Consider the following 18,830-nt stretch of genomic DNA (forward strand, 5'->3'; position numbering starts at 1 on the left):
CTCCATGTCAGATTCCAACAAAACCGACTTCACCAACCCCTCCACCTTCATCCTGCTGGGCATTCCTGGCCTAGAGGCGGCCCATGTCTGGATCTCCATCCCCTTCTCCACCATGTACATCATAGCCGTCTTGGGAAACTTCATCATCCTGTTCATCGTCAAGACAGAACCAAGCCTCCATGGGCCCATGTACTATTTCCTCTGCATGCTGGCCGTCACCGACCTGGGCCTGTCTACATCCACCCTGCCCAAAATGCTGAGCATCTTCTGGTTCAATTCCAGGGAGATCGATTTCAGTTCCTGCCTCACCCAGATGTACTTCATTCACTCCTTCCTCGTGATGGAGTCTGGGATCTTCGTGGCCATGGCTCTGGATCGCTACGTGGCCATCTGTGATCCCCTGAGACATTCCACCATCCTGACAAACCTCGTGGTGGCCAAGATTGGACTGGCCGTGGTGCTCCGTGGCGGCATGGTCGTACTGCCCTACCCCTTCCTGGCAAGTCGGTGGCCATATTGCAGAACCAACATCATCCCCCACTCGTACTGAGAGCACATAGCCATAGTGAAGCTGGCCTGTGGCGACACCCGCGTCAGTAGTTACTACGGCCTCTTTGTAGTACTCTGTGTGAGGGGTCTGGATATGATTTTTATCGCTGTGTCCTATATCCAGATCCTCAGGGCCATCTTCAGCCTCCCCACGAGGGACGCCCGGCTCAAGGCTTTGGGGACCTGCAGCTCCCACCTCTGTGCCATCTTAACCTTTTACATCCCAGTTCTCTTCTCCTCCCTCACACACCGGTTTGGCCAAAATGTGCCCCTGCATTTCCACATTCTTGTTGCCAACATGTCCCTCCTGGTGCCCCCCACACTCAACCCCATCATCTACGGGGTGAGGACCAAACAGATCCGGGGCAGGCTACTCCGGCTCTTCACTCATAAAGGGATTTCAAGTCTTTTCCTGGTGCTCTGGCTCTCAGACTGAGCTCTGTGCAGAGCTGGCTGGTGACTTCGTTCTGTGCTCTCATCCCTGAATCACTTACTGGGCGGTCAGAGAGACATTAGACCAGGGGTGGGCAAACTTTTGGCAAGAGGGCCCCATTGGGCTTGCAAAACTGTATGGACGGCCACGTAGGGAAGGCTGTGCCCCCCCCAAACAGCCTGGCCCCGTCCCCTATTCGCCCCCTCCCACTTCCTAACCCCTGATTGATCCCCTCAGAACCCCCCACCCATCCACCCCCCCCCGCTCCTTGTCCCCTCACCGCCCCCTTCCAGGACCCTCCGCCCCTAACTGCCGCTCTGGGACCCCACCCCCTATCCAATCCCCCTGCTCCCTGTCCCCTGACTTTCCTGAACCCCTATCCACACCCTATCCCCTGACTGGCCCCCCAGGACTCCCACACATATCCAACCCCCCTGTTCCCCATCCCCTGACAGCGCCCCCCAGAACCTCCACCCCACCCAAGTGACCCCTCTCTCCTGACTGCCCCCGGGACCTCCCGCCCCTTATCCAACACCCCCCGCCTCCCCGCATTAGACCCTTTCCTGACCTTACTGTGCTGTGTCACTGCGACAAACTGGGGAGTCGGGCGGTGTAGAACTCATTGGTTTGCCACCCTTCTAATTCCTGATCACTGGACCTCTGCAAATATAAGAACATAAGAATGGCCAGACTGGGTCAGATCAAGGATCCATCTCGCCCAGTGTCCTGTCTTCCGACAGTGGCCAGTGCCAGGTGCCCCAGAGGGAATGAAGAGAACAGGCAACCATCAGGTGATCCATCCCCCGTCACCCATTTCCAGCTGCTGGCAAACAGACACCATCCCTTCCCATCTTGGCCATTGATGGACCTTCACAACATGCTCTGGCAAGGAGTTCCACAGATTGGCTGTGTGTTGTGTGAAGAAATACTTCCTTTTCTTTGTTTTAAACTCTTGCCTATTAATTTCATTTGGTGACCCCTAGTTCTTGTGTTATGTGAAGGAGTAAATACCATTTCCTCATTTCCTTTCTTCACACCAGTCATGATTTTATAGACTTCTCTCATGTCCCCCCTTAGTCGCCTCTTTTCCAAGCTGAAAAGTCCCAGTCTTATTAACCTCTCCTCATATGAAAGCTGTTCCAGCCCCCTAATGATTTTATTGCCCTTTTTTGAACCTTTTCCAATGCCAATAAATCTTTTTTGAGATGGGGCGACCACATTTGCGCGCAGTATTCAAGATGTGGGTGTACCAGGGATTTCTAGAGAGTCAATCTGATATTTTCCGCCTTATTTTCTCTCCCTTTCCTTGTACTCAGTGATTCCCAATAGTCTGTTCGCTTCTTTGACAGCCGCTGCCCATTGAGTGGATGTTTTCAGAGAACTAACCACCATGACCCTTGGATCCCTGCCTTTCCCCCCGCTTCTCCCCCCAAGGCCATGCCCCTGGTACACATCTTCCCTCCAGACCACAGCCCCTGCTCCACCTCCTGCCTCTTTGCCCCACTCCCTTTCTGCCTCTTGCCCCAAATGCCCACTGCTGCTGCTCGCTCTTGTTCTCCCCTCCCCGTCACTCGCTGGGTCACCTCCACCTCCCCGCCCCGCAGTTGGGATCCATCTGCTCCGGGGCTGGGACGGGAGCTGCTGCAGCCTGGCAAGGAGCCCGCAGTGAGTGCAGCGAGGATGCCGCGCTGGGGCCGACAGGCCACTCGGGATCGGTGCGGGAAGCCAGGAAGCCGTATAAAAGCAGCTGAGGGGTGGGAGAAGGGCTGTGTGGCAGGCAGACGAGGTTGTGCATCACACAGCTTGTGAGCCCTGAAGCTCAGCTACAAGGTCCTGAGGGCAGAGACCATTGTGTGGCCCATTTCCTTAGCTTTCAGCTCCCTTGTGTTCCTCCCAGCTGGGGGCCTGTAGAAGGCAGGGTCCCTGCAAAGGGGATGGGCTGGGAGCCCTTTGGCCTGAGCCAGGCCTCGGGAGCAGGGCAAGGGATCAGCTTTGAAGCTGGGAGGACAAGAGCCGAGAGAGGCAGAAGGATCAGCCCCGCATTAGCTGGGAAGACGGGATGCTGGGCAGAGGTGGGATGGCTTCGATAGCTCACAGGGCAGGAGATAAACTGCCCACCTGACATTAGCCGGCTATTTACACATGTATACGGACACCTTATCTGGAACTGCAGGGCACGCGTTGCCCAGGGGCTGAAGCTGGACAGGGAAGCTGAGTCTAACGTCTCCTCTACATGACGCTTTTGATCACTACATTTAGAAGCTCTGTAGCTAGGCTGCTAGGCAGCGTTATCCCCGTGTCATGGATGGACTGAGTCCTGCAGAGGTAAAGTGATTCACCCAAGGACATACAATGAGTCGGTGGCAGAGCTGAGAAGAGGAACTGGGAGTCCTGACACCACCACACGCCCCTCCCTCCCCAGCACCAGTGCTGTGGCCATGAACTGGCATTGCTCCCCTGCATTGTATTAGACACACTGAGGCTATTTGTGTCTCGTGATCAGTGGAGATGCAGTTATTAAACGGGAGGAATTTATAAAAGAAACTGTGGCCACAAAACAGATTTCCACACAGCTCAGTTTTCAGTCCCCTCTTGCTTGTTTACCAGGGATGACACGTTGCCTGGAACGCTGCACAGCGCATCGACCTCAACGATGTGCTGCAAGGAACTACATCAGTGCAGTGTGCGAGTCAGCAGCCCTGATTAGAGCCCTTGGCTAGCAGAATACAAACCATAATAAATAGTCATCTTCCCTCCCAGCTCACTGGTCTCTGCTGATGCTTTATCTCCAATTAAATAACTTGGGCCAAATACTCCAATGGTGTCAGTGGGTGCATGGGCCGTATGAGCCAGGCCTGAGAGAGACTAAGTGATGGGTCAGCAGCTAGGGACTTGTGGGCTATATTCTTGGCTTAAGACACTTCCTTTCATGCTGCCGCAGTTTCCCCATCTGTCAGAGGGGGATACCTCCTGGGAGTAGTGAGCAATAGACTGAAGCACCTGTCAGCGGTGTCCATGTGTCACCGCGCCTCAGTGGGACACAGCCGAGGACGCCAAATTCAGAACAAACTGCTGAGAAATGGGGCAGACTCACCCCAGATGGGCGGTTGTTCTATCATTAGATTAAACCAGTGGTTCTCAACCTTTGCTGCAGCCGGCACCCCTTGGTTCTCAAAATGTGTTCTCGCCCCCCTGATCAAAAATTGTTAAGTAGGTCAGTTCTTTAAACCTGTTTGTATATTACAGCAATCGTTAAAAATGTATAATGTTAATAAATACATAGGTTTGCTAGTTGTACTTACGAGCCTGTGCTTAATTTGTGTTTTCGATGATTTACCTTCTAAAAAAACCTGGCATTTCTCGCACCCCCTGAAAGGGCATCTTGTACCCCAGCTGCTGCGTGTACACCAGGTTAAGAACTACTGGATTATACCAAGCCAGTAACAAACGTATCATAGAATACCAGGGTTGGAAGGGACCTCAGGAGGTATCTAGTCCAACCCCTGCTCAAAGCAGGACCAATCCCCAACATCTGTCTCACCACACTAGTTAACTAGAAGCCAAAAATGCGGTGTCCTGATGCATCCCAGCCCTTGGCTCACCACCCGGACTCTGGACACCACGATGAGCACTCAGTGACAATCTATTTCACCACATTTAGCTTCCTAATCTCAAGAGACACTTAAGGTTAAATAGTAAAAGAAAAGAAGAAGAGTTACAAATGGTTAATAGATCAGATACATGCAAGTGGTCTTTCAGTGTTCAGAGATGAGTTTCATAGCAGTGATGGAATGCACTCCTAGCTTGAAAAGTCTCTAGAAATTACCAAAGTAGGTTGGGGATCACCAGCCTTGTTCAGAGCTTCCTTGTTGGAAACCCAGTGCAGAGAAATGAAGACAAGGGGTCCTTCTATATTCTCTGTCCTCTGCATGGAATTTTATAGCCCCAAACAAAGCCCACAGCCCAGGTGCCTGTAAAATTACTGGCCCAAGTGGTCCAGGGTCTCATGAGCATGTCACATCCCCTCACATCCTTTGATGAGTCACAAGGGAAGCCATTGATAATATTTTTGCAGAGGTGTGTTTCTTCTATGGCCATTGTGAGAGCTCAGTGATCTTGTTGGCTCTCAGTACATATCTGCTGGCCTTATCTACCTGAGGGGTTGTCAAGGTTCCTTCCCCACTCTGAACTCTAGGGTACAGATGTGGGGACCTGCAATAAAACCTCCTAAGCTTACTTTTATCAGCTTAGGTTAAAACTTCCTCAAGGTACAAATTAATTTTACCCTTTGCCCTTGGAATTTCCACTGCCACCACCAAACTTTAATTGGGTTTACTGGGAAACGTAGTTTGGACACGTCTTTCCCCCCAAAATCCTCCCAACCCTTGCACCCCACTTCCTGGGGAGGGTTTGGTAAAAATCCTCACCAATCTGCATAGGTGACCACAGACCCAAGCCCTTGGATCTTAGAACAATGAAAAAGCATTCAATTTTCTTACAAGAAGACTTTTAATAGAAGTAAAGGAATCACCTCTGTAAAATCAGGATGGTAGATACCTTACAGGGTAATTAGATTCAAAACATAGAGAATCCCTCTAGGCAAAACCTTAAGTTACAAAAAAGACACACAGACAGGAATAGTCATTCTATTCAGCACAGTTCTTTTCTCAGCCATTTAAAGAAATCATAATCTAACACATACCTAGCTAGATTACTTACTAAAAGTTCTAAGACTCCATTCCTGTTCCATCCCCGGCAAAAGCATCATACAGACAGACACAGACCCTTTGTTTCTCTCCCTCCTCCCAGCTTTTGAAAGTATCTTGTCTCCTCATTTGTCATTTTGGTCAGGTGCCAGCGAGGTTACCTTTAGCTTCTTAACCCTTTACAGGTGAGAGGAGCTTTCCCCTGGCCAGGAGGGATTTCAAAGGGGTTTACCCTTCCCTTTATATTTATGACACCTGCCCTGATGAGGTGTGAACGGCCTCCCTGCTCTTGGAGAGTTTTTGCCTGGGCTTGCTTTAAGCCATCAGGACACATTTTCAGCCTCATAACTATATACATGAAATTATAACCTACAACATTACTGTAACAATTACTATAACATCACTATAACAGTCATGCTCAGGGCATCATGAGCCTTCCAAAGGCTTCTTAACCCTTTACAGGTGAGAGGATTTTTCCTCTGGCCAGGAGGGATTTTAAAGGGGTTTACCCTTCCCTTTATATTTATGATGGGGGTGTTACCTAGGAACACAACACGTGTGAAAGATACAAGTCCATGGCCAATAATCATAACTTCAGACACAAAGATGATACACACGTTTACACAGGATAATCCTACTTAACAAATCGTAACTTTCCCTTTGACACCTGAGATGACATACTTTGTAAAACCATTATTGTAGTTGCATATCTGTGTCAGCAGCGATGACAAAATATGTTCCATCGTACAGCACCACACTGTGTTCTCGTCCCACGATGGTGCTACAGCTGCTAGCCACAATTCTGGTGGGATTCTCCAATGAGGTGTCTCCCCCTCGACCCATCTTCCCAGCAGGCCTGATCGGTGAGGGGTTCTCAGTCCCTGCCTCCTGGGTGGGTCCTTGCAGAGTGGGAATGTGTGTACATCTGTTTGTGCATGTCAGTGTCTGTGTGTGTCTGTGCGTGCGTGTCCCTCTGTGTGTGTGTTCATAGAATGATAGAAGATCAGGGTTGGAAGGGACCTCAGGAGGTCATCGAGTCCAACGCCCTGCTCAAAAGCAGGACCGATCCCTGACTAAATCATCCCAGCCAGGGCTTTGTCAAGCGTGACCTTAAAAACTTCTAAGGAAGGAGATTCCACCACCTCCCTAGGTAACGCATTCCAGTGTTTCATCACCCTCCTAGTGAAAAAGTTTTTCCTAATATCCAATCTAAACCTCCCCCACTGCAACTTGAGACCATTACTCCTCGTTCTGTCATCTGCTACCACTGAGAAGAGGCTAGATCCATCCTCCTTGGAACCTCCTTTCAGGTAGTTGAAAGCAGCTATCAAATCCCCCCTCATTCTTCTCTTCTGCAGGCTAAACAATCCCAGCTCCCTCAGCCTCTCCTCATAAGTCATGTGTTCCAGTCCCCTAATCATTTTTGTTGCCCTTCGCTGGACTCTTTCCAATTTTTCCACATCCTTCTTGTAGTGTGAGGCTCAAAACTGGACACAGTACTCCAGATGAAGCCTCACCAATGTCGAATAGAGGGGGATGATCACGTCCCTCGATCTGCTGGCTATGCCCCTCCATATACATCCCAAAATGCCATTGGCCTTCTTGGCAACAAGGGCACACTGTTGACTCATATCCACTTCTCGTCCACTGTCACCCCTAGGTCCTTTTTTGCAGAACTGCTGCCTAGCCTTTCGGTCCCTCGTCTGTAGCTGTGCATGGGATTCTTCTGTCCTAAGTGCAGGACTCTGCACTTGTCCTTGTTGAACCTCATCAGATTTCTTTTAGCCCAATCCTCTAATTTGCCTAGGTTCCTCTGTATCCTACTGGGGGGAGGGATAGCTCAGTGGTTTGAGCATGGGCCTGCTAAACCAAGGGTTGTGAGTTAAATCCTTGAGAGGGCCATTTGGGATCAGGGCAAAAACTGGGGATTGGTCCTGCTTTGAGCAGGGGGTTGGAGTAGATGACCTCCTGAGGTCTCTTCCAACCCTGATATCCTATGATTCTATCCCTACCCTCCAACGTATCTACCTCTCCTCCCAGTTTAGTGTCATCTGCAAACTTGCTGAGGGTGCAATTCACACCATCCTCCAGATCATTTATGAAGATATTGAACAAAACCGGCCCCAGGACCGACCCTTGGGGCACTCCACTTGATACCAGCTGCCAACTAGACATGGAGTCATTGATCACTACCCGTTGAGCCCGACAATCTAGCCAACTTTCTACCCACCTTATAGTCCATTCATCCAGCCCATACTTCTTTAACTTGCTGGCAAGAATACTGTGGGAGACAGTGTCAAAAGCTTTGCTAAAGTCAAGGAACAACACGTCCACCGCTTTCCCTTCATCCACAGAGCCAGTTATCTCGTCATAGAAAGTAATTAGATTAATCAGGTATGACTTGCCCTTGGTGAATCCATGCTGACTGGGCACTACATTTGCCTTTTTCCAGTTTCTGGGACTTCCCCGGATTGCCATGAGTTTTCAAAGATAATGGCCAATGGCTCTGCAATCACAGCCACCAACTCCTTTAGCGCTCTCGGATGCAACGCATCCGGCCTCATGGACTTGTGCACATCCAGCTTTTCTAAATAGTCCCGAACCACTTCTTTCTCCACAGAGGGCTGGCCATCTCTTCCCCATGCTGTGCTGCCCAGTGCAGCAGTCTGGGAGCTGACCTTGTTCATGAAGACAGAGGAAAAAAAACATTGAGTACTTTAGCTTTTTCCACATCCTCTCTCACTAGGTTGCCTCCCTCTTTCAGTAAGGGGCCCACACTTTCCTTGACTTTCTTCTTGTTGCTAACATACCTGAAGAAACCCTTCTTGTTACTCTTAATATCTCTTGCTAGCTGCAACTCCAGGTGTGATTTGGCCTTCCTGATTTCACTCCTGCAAGCCCGAGCAATACTTTTATACTCTTCCCTTGTCATTTGTCCAATCTTCCACTTCTTGTAAGCTTCTTTTTTGTGTTTAAGATCAGCAAGGACTTCACTGTTAAGCCAAGCTGGTCGCCTGCCAAATTTACTATTCTTTTGACATATTGGGATGGTTTGTCCCTGCAACCTCAATAAGGATTCTTTAAAATACAGCCAGCTCTCCTGGACTCCTTTCCCCCTCATGTTATTCTCCCAGGGGATCCTGCCCATCAGTTCCCTGAGGGAATCAAAGTCTGCTTTTCTGAAGTCCAGGGTCCATATTCTGCTGCTCTCCTTTCTTCCCTGTGTCAGGATCCTGAACTCGACCATCTCATGGTCACTGCCTCCCAGGTTTCCATCCACTTTTGCTTCCTCCACTAATTCTTCCCAGTTTGTGAGCAGCAGGTCAAGAAGAGCTCTGCCCCTAGTTGGTTCCTCCAGCACTTGCACAGGAAATTGTCCCCCACACTTTCCAAAAACTTCCTGGATTGTCTGTGCATCGCTTTATTGCTCTCCCAGCAGATATCAGGGTGATTGAAGTCTCCCATGAGAACCAGGGACTCCATAGTTGAAGGCTGTTATCAAATCCACCCTCACTCTTCTCTTCTGCAGACTAAATAAGACCAGTTCCCTCCGCTTCTCCCTGTAAGTCATCTGCCCGAAGTCCCTAATTATTTTCATTGCTTTCAGCTGGACTTTGTCCAATTTGTCCACATCCCTTCTGTAGTGTGGGGCCCAAAACTGGACACACTACTCCAGATGAGGCCTCACCAGTGTCGAATAGAGGGGAACAATCACGTCCCTCGATCTGCTGGCAATGCCCCTACTAACACAGCCCAGTATGCCGTTGGCCTTCTTGGCAACAAGAGCACACTGCTGACTCATATCCAGCTTCTTGTCCACTGTAATCCCCAGGTCCTTTTCTTCAGAACTTCTGCTTAGCCAGTTAGTCCCCAGCCTGTAGCAGTGCATGGGATTCGTCCATTCTGAGTGGAGGACTCTGCACTTGTCCTTGTTGAACCTCATCAGATTTCTTTTGGCCCAATCCTCCAATTTGTTTAGGTCACTCTGGACCCTATCCCGACCCTCCAGCACATCTACCTCTCCCCCCATTCTAGTGTCATCTGCGAACTTGCTGAGGGTGCAATCGATCCGATCATCCAGATCATTAATAAAGATGGTGAAGAAAACTGGACCTAGGACCAACCCTTGGGGTACTCCTGTTGATACCAGTTGCCAACTAGACTGTCAGGGTTCCCTCCCCACTCTGAACTCTGGGGTACAGATGTGGGGATGTGCATGAAAGATCCCCTAAGCTTATTTCTACCAGCTTAGCTTAAAAACTTCCCCAAGGCACAAATCCTTCCTTGCCCTTGGATGGGATTTCTGCCACCACCAAGTGAGTTAGAGAAAGTTTCAGGAAAAGGCCACTTGGAATTCCTGTTTCCCCAAAATATCCCCCTAAGCCTCTTCACCCCCTTTCCTGGGGAGGCTTGAGAATAATATACCAACAAAATAGGTAAACAAAATGAGCGCAGACCAGACCCATGGGTTTTTAGGACACTAAAAATCAATCAGATTCTTAAAAACAGAACTTTATTATAAAGAAAAAAGTAAAAGAAGCACCTCTGTAAAATCAGGATGGAAGGTAATTTTGCAGGGTAATAAGATTTAAAACACAGAGGATTCCCCTCTAGGCAAAACTTCAAAGTTACAAAAAACAGAAATAAACCTCCCTCTTATCATAGCGAAAATTCACAAGCTAAAATAAAAGATAATCTAATACATTTTCTTGCTTTACCGACAATTTTTGTAATTTTAAATGCTTATTTCAGGTGAGGTTTTAGGAGAGGTTTTTTTCCTGCCTGGTCCCTCTCTTTCACCTGAGAGAACACAAAACAAAAGAAAGCACAACAAAACCTCCTCCCACAGATTTGAAAGGATCTTCTTCCTTTATTGGTCCTTTTAGTCAGGTGCCAGCCAGGTTATTTGAGCTTCCTAACTCCTTACTGTTAGGATATAGATATTAAGGCCTGTCTATAAAGGCCTATACTTTAAGAATTTAGGTGTATTCTTATCGCTTGGCTAGTTCTAGAGGTATAAAAGAAAGAAATCACTGTCTGCCGGTGTAAGGGCCTTCTCTTACTGTGACAGATTGAGGCCCTGTTCTTAGGCTAAGGCCTTTGGCTAAGCAGCAGAGGCAGCCATAAGCTGGGAAGCGAACGGTCACATCCTCACATTCCAAACTAGTCACATTGAAATAAGGTGCTATTGGGCTGTTAGGCACTATCAGGACAGGACTGTATTCCTATCACCTCCAGAGAAAGGGAAGTGCCTAGAAAATGTAAAAGGAAACTTAGTTTGATAGCATCCTGTCTGGCAAGAACTCACTTATCAATAGCTGGGATGTGAAATCCTCACTTCTGTATTGTCTTGTCATTATAGTTCCCACTTTGCTGTTGTTTGTCTGTATATAATCTCTGTCTGGTTCTGTGATTGTTCCTGTCTGCTGTATAATTAATTTTGCTGGGTGTAAACTAATTAAGGTGGTGGGATATAATTGGGTACATAATCATGTTACAATATGTTAGGATTGGTTAGTTAAATTTCAGAAAAATGATTGGTTAAGGTATAGCTAAGCAGAATTCAAGTTTTACTATATAATCTGTAGTCAATGAGGAAGTGAGTGGATGTGGGTGGGAGGGTGGGTGGGGGAGGGAGATGGGAATAGGGGTAAGAAAATTGGAATCATGTTTTGCTAAAGGGGGAAATGGGAACAGGGAATGGGAGTAAGGAAGTTGGAATCATGTTTGGCTAAGGGTAGGAATGGGAACAGGGACACAGGTGTAAGGCTCTGTGGTGTCAGAGCTGGGAAGGAGGATATTAAGGAAGGAAAATGTAATCATGCTTGCTGGAAGTTCACCCCAATAAACATCGAATTGTTTGCACCTTTGGACTTCGGGTATTGCTGCTCTCTGTTCATGCGAGAAGGACCAGGGAAGTAAGTGAGTGAAGGAATAAGTCCCCTAACACTTACAGGTAAAGGAGAGATTTTATTCTTCCCTTATCTGAATGGTTATGATGAAGATTATTTTGCAGGCTACAAGAGGTCAAAGGGGGAAGGAGAAAGAGAGCAAAGAACCGGTTAACTCAGGAGCTAGAAAGCTCAGTCTGATGTTAAGATGCTGGCCCCAGTCCAAGGTCACGGTGCTAGAGGAAATGTCTGAAGCTGCGTTTCTCTCTCAAGTTGCAGTGGGGGAGGTTTAGGTTGGATATTAGGAAAAACTTTTTCACTAGGAGGGTGGTGAAACACTGGAATGCGTTGCCTAGGGAGGTGGTGGAATCTCCTTCCTTAGAAGTTTTTAAGGTCAGGCTTGATAAAGCCCTGGCTGGGATGATTTAATTGGGGATTGGTCCTGCTTTTGAGCAGGGGGTTGGACTAGATGACCTCCTGAGGTCCCTTCCAACCCTGATATTCTATGATTCTATGATTCTCTCATCCAACCACAGCCAGCCATGAGATAAGAAAACGTACACTGAACCAGGGCTGCAGAAATGGAAAACACTGGCGAGAGGGGGGAGCAGAGCTTCGTGTCCCTGGAGCCATTGTGTTTTGGGAAAGCAGAGAAGACCACAGAAAGCCGGTTTGGACTGGTACTAAGAGCACCAGGAACAGAGGTCACAGAATGGAACACCCCCAAAGGAGCCCAGGATTTAAAACCCTCCTGAGAGCTGAAGCAATTAGGAGATTGGCAGAGGACCCTGGACGACCTGTGTGCACAGGACAGAACTCTCATCCACCCTTCCCCCTCTTCTTCTTATGTTACACCGAGGCCTGGCCAGCCTCGGGTAGTGAGTGTGTGAGTATGAAATGGGTTAGGGCTTGGGGCACTAATGCTTTCTTCCTTCGTCTGAGTGTCATGGGGAACACCCATCACTCTCCACTGTTATTTTATTATTTTAGCAATAAAGCTTTGAAACTTCGACACTTGGTGTGTTCTGTCATCTCCTCCCCCAAGTGCCTCAGCCTGACCACTTGATGCCTCAGGCAGATTGGCAACAGAAAACTGTCACAACAGGAGTGTCTGACCCAGAGGGGAGCCCAGAGAGGGAAGTCCAGATGGAAGGTGAGCGGGGACCGGAGAGTCCACCCACCTTTAATAGGGAGGCTCTTTCCCAGGAGGAGGGTGAAAAATCTGCATTTAAGATGCCAGACCCCTCTCCTGTGAATCAGGTTTTATGGAAAGACTGGGGGTCAGATCTTCTGGAGTGGAGCACACCCCAGCTAACCTTTTGGGAACAGAGAGTGGGGTATCCAAGGGGGTCTTACCAATCCAAAGCACTCCATTTGAAAGATTTTCTTGCTACGCTTGTATTCAGTTTTCTTAGACATAGACTTGCGTGCTCTATTTTATTTTGCTTGGTTATTCACTTTGTTCCATGTGTGGAATTAATTTTGGTTTGTGGACCAATATGGGGGTGATGTGTGGCAGGGGTGGGGCATGTGTCCTCCCCTTTAGCTTGTGCCCGCCCACTGTGGGTTTGGAGTGTGGGAGGGGGCTCAGGGCTGGGGCAGAGGGTTCGGATGTGGGCATACAAAGACTTTGGCTGGAGTTGCTGTCTCTGGGGTGGGACCAGGGATGCGGATTTGAGGGAGCAGGAAGGGGCTCAGGGCTGGGGCAAAGGATTAGCATGGAGAGGGATGCAGGCTCTGGGGGTAGGGCTGGGGTTGACAGACTTAGGGTGCAGGCTGCCCCGTGGTGCCCAATCTTTAGATTGTGTATTAATTATATTGGTTACTTAAGAATCCCCAGTTATCACTTTAAGGACTGATAGGTTCTTGTCCCAAAATCAGGCCCAGTAGTCTTTAAATTATTATATAGTTGAGAACCCTGATGTGCACAGTTACAACAACCACACTATAGGAACTTTTTTATATTTAATATAATTTATTAATAGATTTTCACAGTCACAAACACCCCAACTTAACAAGATAGATAGAGAATGTACATCTGCACGTCCATAGACTCACACCATCCCTTGTAGAACCCCCTGAAGTGTTAGTTATCATCTTCCTCATCACCATCACCTTCCCCATCATCACCAGTGGCCATCATTCTGGCACCTTCCAAGGACCCCATCTCCTTCTCCTACTGCCCCTTGGCTGGGATGCCACTTTAATAATATATTATGCTGACACCGTTATGTTTGATGCATATTCAGTAGGGGATTTCCCCCCTTTTCCTTATTTGTATTACCTTACTTTACCAATGTTGGAGTATCTTTTCCTATAGGTTAGTACATCAATGATCTCAACTTATTATCATATATGTAAATTCATTACTATGTCCCTTTTGTGGTTAGGTGTCAAGTTTGTTATTTCTATCCGAAGAGGTTATTCCGGGGTTTTCCAAGTTGTGGTGGACCTGTTACATTTAAAAGGGTCTGAACTTAGGAAGGCCCCTGTTTCAACCTGCTTTAACACATCATATGTGGACTTTCTGCTTTAGCTCATCACCATCTATCTGGGTGAAAGGTCCCAGACATTTGTATGCTAACTTTGCCTTAGCTCAACTTGCAGGATGTGGTCTGCAGGTCCCTTGCCTTACAGCCAAACTACTTTTATATAAACCAATTATAACCTATTATAATAAAAAATCATCAAAACCATAAGGCAATAAGCCATGGGTTAATGACCCAAGGTTTCCCTCCACCCTGCAGTAACTAGACACTGCCAGATCCCTCTGTCCAGTTGAAAACTGAGTACCTGGCAACTTGAAATGGCACCTGGACACAGAAACCAAAACCCAGGTCTGGCTGCTGCCAGAAAGAGCAGCTGAATGTGCAAGAGGGTGGCGGGAGCTGGTGCAGTGGAAGGACAGAGTCCTCTTCCCAGAAGTAACGTGGGGTAGTGTGGGGGGAAGACTGCGGGGGGCCCCAGGCTGAGGGGTGGGGTAAGGAGGAGTCATGTGGGGAGGTCATGTGTCCTTCCCTTTAGCTTGTGCCCACCCAGTGTGGGGGGGCACCAGGAATTTATGAGTGCAGGTGACTCAAGCTGAACAAGGAAAGTGAGAGTGACAATTTCAGTGTGTGTGATGGGGAGCGGGGAAAACACTCGTTCAGTGTCCTTTGCTCTGTACCTCGGCTTGCTTTTCTCCTCTGGTACGGACCACAAGGCAGTCTTTTTCAGGACATGGATGTCTGTCTTCTATAAAAATTCAAAATTTGATCTCAGAGACCTCTAGTTCAATAGATATACTGCTGCGACACTCTCTACTCCCAGAGCAACACCCTGGCACCCTCTGGATTCACCTCTGTTATATCATTGCAACAAATCTTGTACAAAATATGTCACGTGAGGTGTCAGTGGAGTATGGTGCTTTGCCAAATATGATTATCCTGTTTTTATACATGTCTCATTTTTGTATTTTAAGTCATTAATATTGACTATCTACTTGCATTTCAAATGTGTTTGCTCCTGTGGTAACTCCCACAAGGTAGTTTACACCCAGTCTAGCCAGCACATGCGAATGGACTATTCAAGTTGGTGGCCCCTCAATGAATACAATGGTGCATGGAAGAAACTTATCCCCATCCGATGGACTCTCCTGTGGATGTTCTAGCCAGAATATGGATAACGGTCCCTACTAAGACACATCGAAGCATGAAAAGACAAGTGACCAGCTCATGTAAAACTGGACTCCCTCTTGTGCCTGAACTTTCCCACTAACTGTACTGTGGGCTTTTGCTTGGAAAAATTAAGATCCATCCACAGGGCAGACACTATGAAAGACTAGGAGTACTTGTGGCACCTTAGAGACTAATCAATTTATTTGAGCATGAGCTTTCCTGAGCTACAGCTCGCTTCATCGAATGCATTTCAGTGGAAAATACAGTGGGGAGATTTATATACATAGAGAACATGAAACAATGGGTGTTACCTACACACTGTAACCAGAGTGATCACTTAAGGTGAGCTATTACCAGCAGGAGAGTAGGCGGGGGGTGGGTGGGTGGGAAATCCTTTTGTCTTGATAATCAAGGTGGGCCATTTCCAGCAGTTGACAAGAATGTCTGAGGAACAGTGGGGGGTGGAGGGAGGGAATAAACATGGGGAAATAGTTTTACTTTGTGTAATGACCCATCCACTCCCAGTCTCTATTAAGGCCTAAGTTAATTGTATCCAGTTTGCAGATTAATTCCAATTCAGCAGCCTCTCGTTGGAGTCTCTTTTTGAAGTTTTTTTGTTGAAGAATTGCAACTTTTAGGTCTGTAATCAAGTGACCAAAGAGATTGAAGTGTTCTGCAGCTGGTTTTTGAATGTTATAATTCTTGACGTCTGATTTGTGTCCATTTATTCTTTTGTGTGGAGGCTGTCCAGTTTGGCCAATGTACATGGCAGAGGGGCACTGCTGGCCCATGATGGCATACATCACTTTGGTAGATGGGCAGGTGAACGAGCCTCTGATAGTGTGGCTGATGTGATTAGGCCCTGTGATGGTGTCCCCTGAATAGATATGTGGGCACAGTTGGCAACAGGCTTTGTTGCAAGGATAAGTTCCTGGGTTAGTGGTTCTGTTGTGTGGTATGTGGTTGCTGGTGAGTATTTGCTTCAGGTTGGGGGGCTGTCTGTAAGCAAGGACTGGCCTGTCTCCCAAGACTGTGACTGGGCAGATGGTCCCCAGCTGGAAAGGAGAAATCCCAGCCTGTGTATGGAAGATTGGGGAACTGTTGGTACCATTAGGGTGAGACATGGCTTGACTCAAATCCTGTCTACTTTATAGAACTCAGATTGTGATTTTTTTTATTTCTTGAGTGATCTACATTACTTATAAGCACTTAAAATCTACTTTTTGCAGTTAATAAATCTGGTTTATATTTTTTACCTAAAACACTCCATTGTTTGAAGTGAAAGGGAAATCTTCTCATGAAAAGGGGCTGGTGCATTGAGGGAGGGGCAGACTGGGTAATAAACAAGAGTATATATATATATATAAATTTTAAACCTAACCAATGTCCCTTATGTGACTTGCCACCAGATGTCAGAACATGTTAGTGGAGTGGATCTAATATTTATTTAATTTTCTCTCTTTTATATTAGAATTAGATACAGTGCTTCTGCCACAAATTTTGCTAAGTTATCTGCCAAAAGCCCAAGTAGCCCCGGGAATCCCGGTTATGGTGGGCACCCTGACCAAAATCTGAAACGACTCCCTTGCAGCTGGGGTTGGGTAAGGGAGGTGAAAATGATTCAGTATTTGATGGGGGTAGGGAGTAGAGGAGCAAGATATGATGGAAAGAGGAGGAGCAGGGACAGAGCCTTGCCAGAAGAGGTGGGGGTACAGCGTGGGGTTTTGGGGTCCATTACCACTAATTAGGAAGGTGGAAACCTAATGAGTTCTACATAGACCAATTCCCCACGTTCTCATGCTGACACTGCACACTAAGGTCAGGAAAAGGTTTAGGTCTCTTTGACTGTCCAGTAAGTGATTCAGGGAAGAGGGTGCAGCACTATGCACCAGCCACCTCTGCACGCAGCTCGGTCTGAGAGTCAGAACACCAGGAGAGAACTTTAGGTCCCTTTACGAATGAAACGCAGGAACAGCCTATCCCGGATCTGTTTGATGCTCATCCCGTAGATGATGGGGTTCAGCATCGGGGGCACCAGGAGGTACATGTTAGCAATGAGAATGTGGAAGTGCAGGGGGACATTCTGGCCAAACCGGTACGCGAGAGAGGAGAAGAAAGATGGGATGAAAAAGACTAAGAAGACAAAGAGGTGGGAGCCACAGGTCCTAAAAGCCTTGAGCCGGGCATCCTTTGTTAGGAGACTGAAGATGGCCCTGAGGATCTGGATATAGGACACGGCCATAAACAACACATCCACACCACTTATCAAGAATGCCAAAAAGAGGCTGTAGTAACTACTGACGCGGATGTCAGCTCAGGCCAGCTTCACCACAGCTATGCCTTCACAGTATGTCTGCGGGATGATGTTGGTTCTGCAATATGGCCACCAACTCTCCAGGATGGGATTGGGTATTAGGAGCATGCTGCTGCGCAGCACCATGGCCAGGCCGATCTTGGCCACCACAGCGTTTGTCAGGATGGTGGAATGTCACAGGGGATCACAGATGGCCACGTAGCGATCAAAAGCCAAGGCCACAAGGATCCCAGATGCCATTGCTGAGAAGCTGTGAGTGAAGTACATCTGGGTGAGGCAGGCACTGAAATCGATCTCCCTGGAATTGAACCAAAAGATGCTCAGTGTTTTGGGCATGGTGGACGTAGACAGTAATAGGTCAGTGACGGCCAGCATGCAGAGGAAATAGTACATGGGCTCATGGAGGCTCGGCTCCATCATCACAATGAACAGTATAGTCAAGTTCCCCAAGATGGCTATGGCGTAAATGGTGCAGAAGGGGATGGAGATCCAGACGTGGGCTGCCTCCAGGCCAGGAATGCCCAGCAGGATGAAGGTGGAGGGGTTGGTGAAGTGGGTTGTGTTGGAATCTGACATGGAGTAGGGGAGAAGGTGTCCAGCTCTGAGGCAGAACAGTGTCTCTTGCTTGTACCGTACGTTCCCCTGACTTCCTGTATGTGCCCAGGCTCTAGGGTAATTCCTGGATGGAGAGACAATGTGAATATGAGACACTACATGCACTACTGGGGGCTGTTCTCGTGCGTGAAGCAGATTGGCCGCTCTTCTTCACACACTGAAAAATATTATTTTCATTATTCAGAGAAATGAATTTTGAAGAACTGACCCAGATACTGCCCATTCCATATTTCATGGTGCTCCATGTGTCAATATTTCCTTCACATCATGGTGTGGGAAACCTTCATAGGCACCAGCAGGAAACACGAGCCAGGCTAGATAGCCATTCTAGTGGGTTGTTACCCATATACCCGGTTACTCAAAACATGGAAGTGCAAAACCCACCAAACCTTTCCCAAAATGTAGACCAGGGAAAACATCCCAATTAGAACACACCACAGGGAAAATCCCTCGGTGTCATTGACAAACACCTGCTCAGTCGCAGAAGTGGCCCAAACAAAGACAATGTTCAGATGCCTAAGGAATGGCACAGAGAATAACCTGCTCTGCACATGTGCTCAGTTTGGTCACCCAGTCTCTATAAGTACATAGCAGTTAGAAAGGAGGTTTCCCAGACAGGCTGAGAATGGGGGAGGCTGCCAGAGGTGGACAGACTGAAAAGTCTGG

General features: G+C 47.9%; 2 protein-coding genes and 1 pseudogene across 3 annotated transcripts in view; 1 reads left to right on the plus strand and 2 right to left on the minus strand.

Annotated features, from left to right (window-relative positions):
- The window catches only part of LOC311514589 (olfactory receptor 52R1-like), a gene marked incomplete at both ends in the record, with an annotated part of 144,855 nt that overhangs the window by 56,877 nt on the left and 69,148 nt on the right, over positions 1–18,830 (minus strand). The gene's annotated exons all lie outside the window — the stretch shown is intronic.
- Positions 5–985, plus strand: LOC311512902 (olfactory receptor 52E8-like; the record flags this gene model as incomplete). Its single annotated transcript, XM_084614327.1, is given in 2 exon segments — positions 5–547; positions 551–985. Coding segments are annotated over 2 exon segments (978 nt in total).
- Positions 17,178–18,125, minus strand: LOC311514604 (olfactory receptor 52B2-like; annotated as a pseudogene). Its single transcript has one exon. The product of its transcript is annotated as an olfactory receptor 52B2-like (transcript).

This window comes from Lepidochelys olivacea (genome assembly GCF_965140295.1).
Source record: "Lepidochelys olivacea isolate rLepOli2 genome assembly, chromosome: 1".
Lineage (NCBI taxonomy): Eukaryota > Metazoa > Chordata > Testudines > Cheloniidae > Lepidochelys > Lepidochelys olivacea.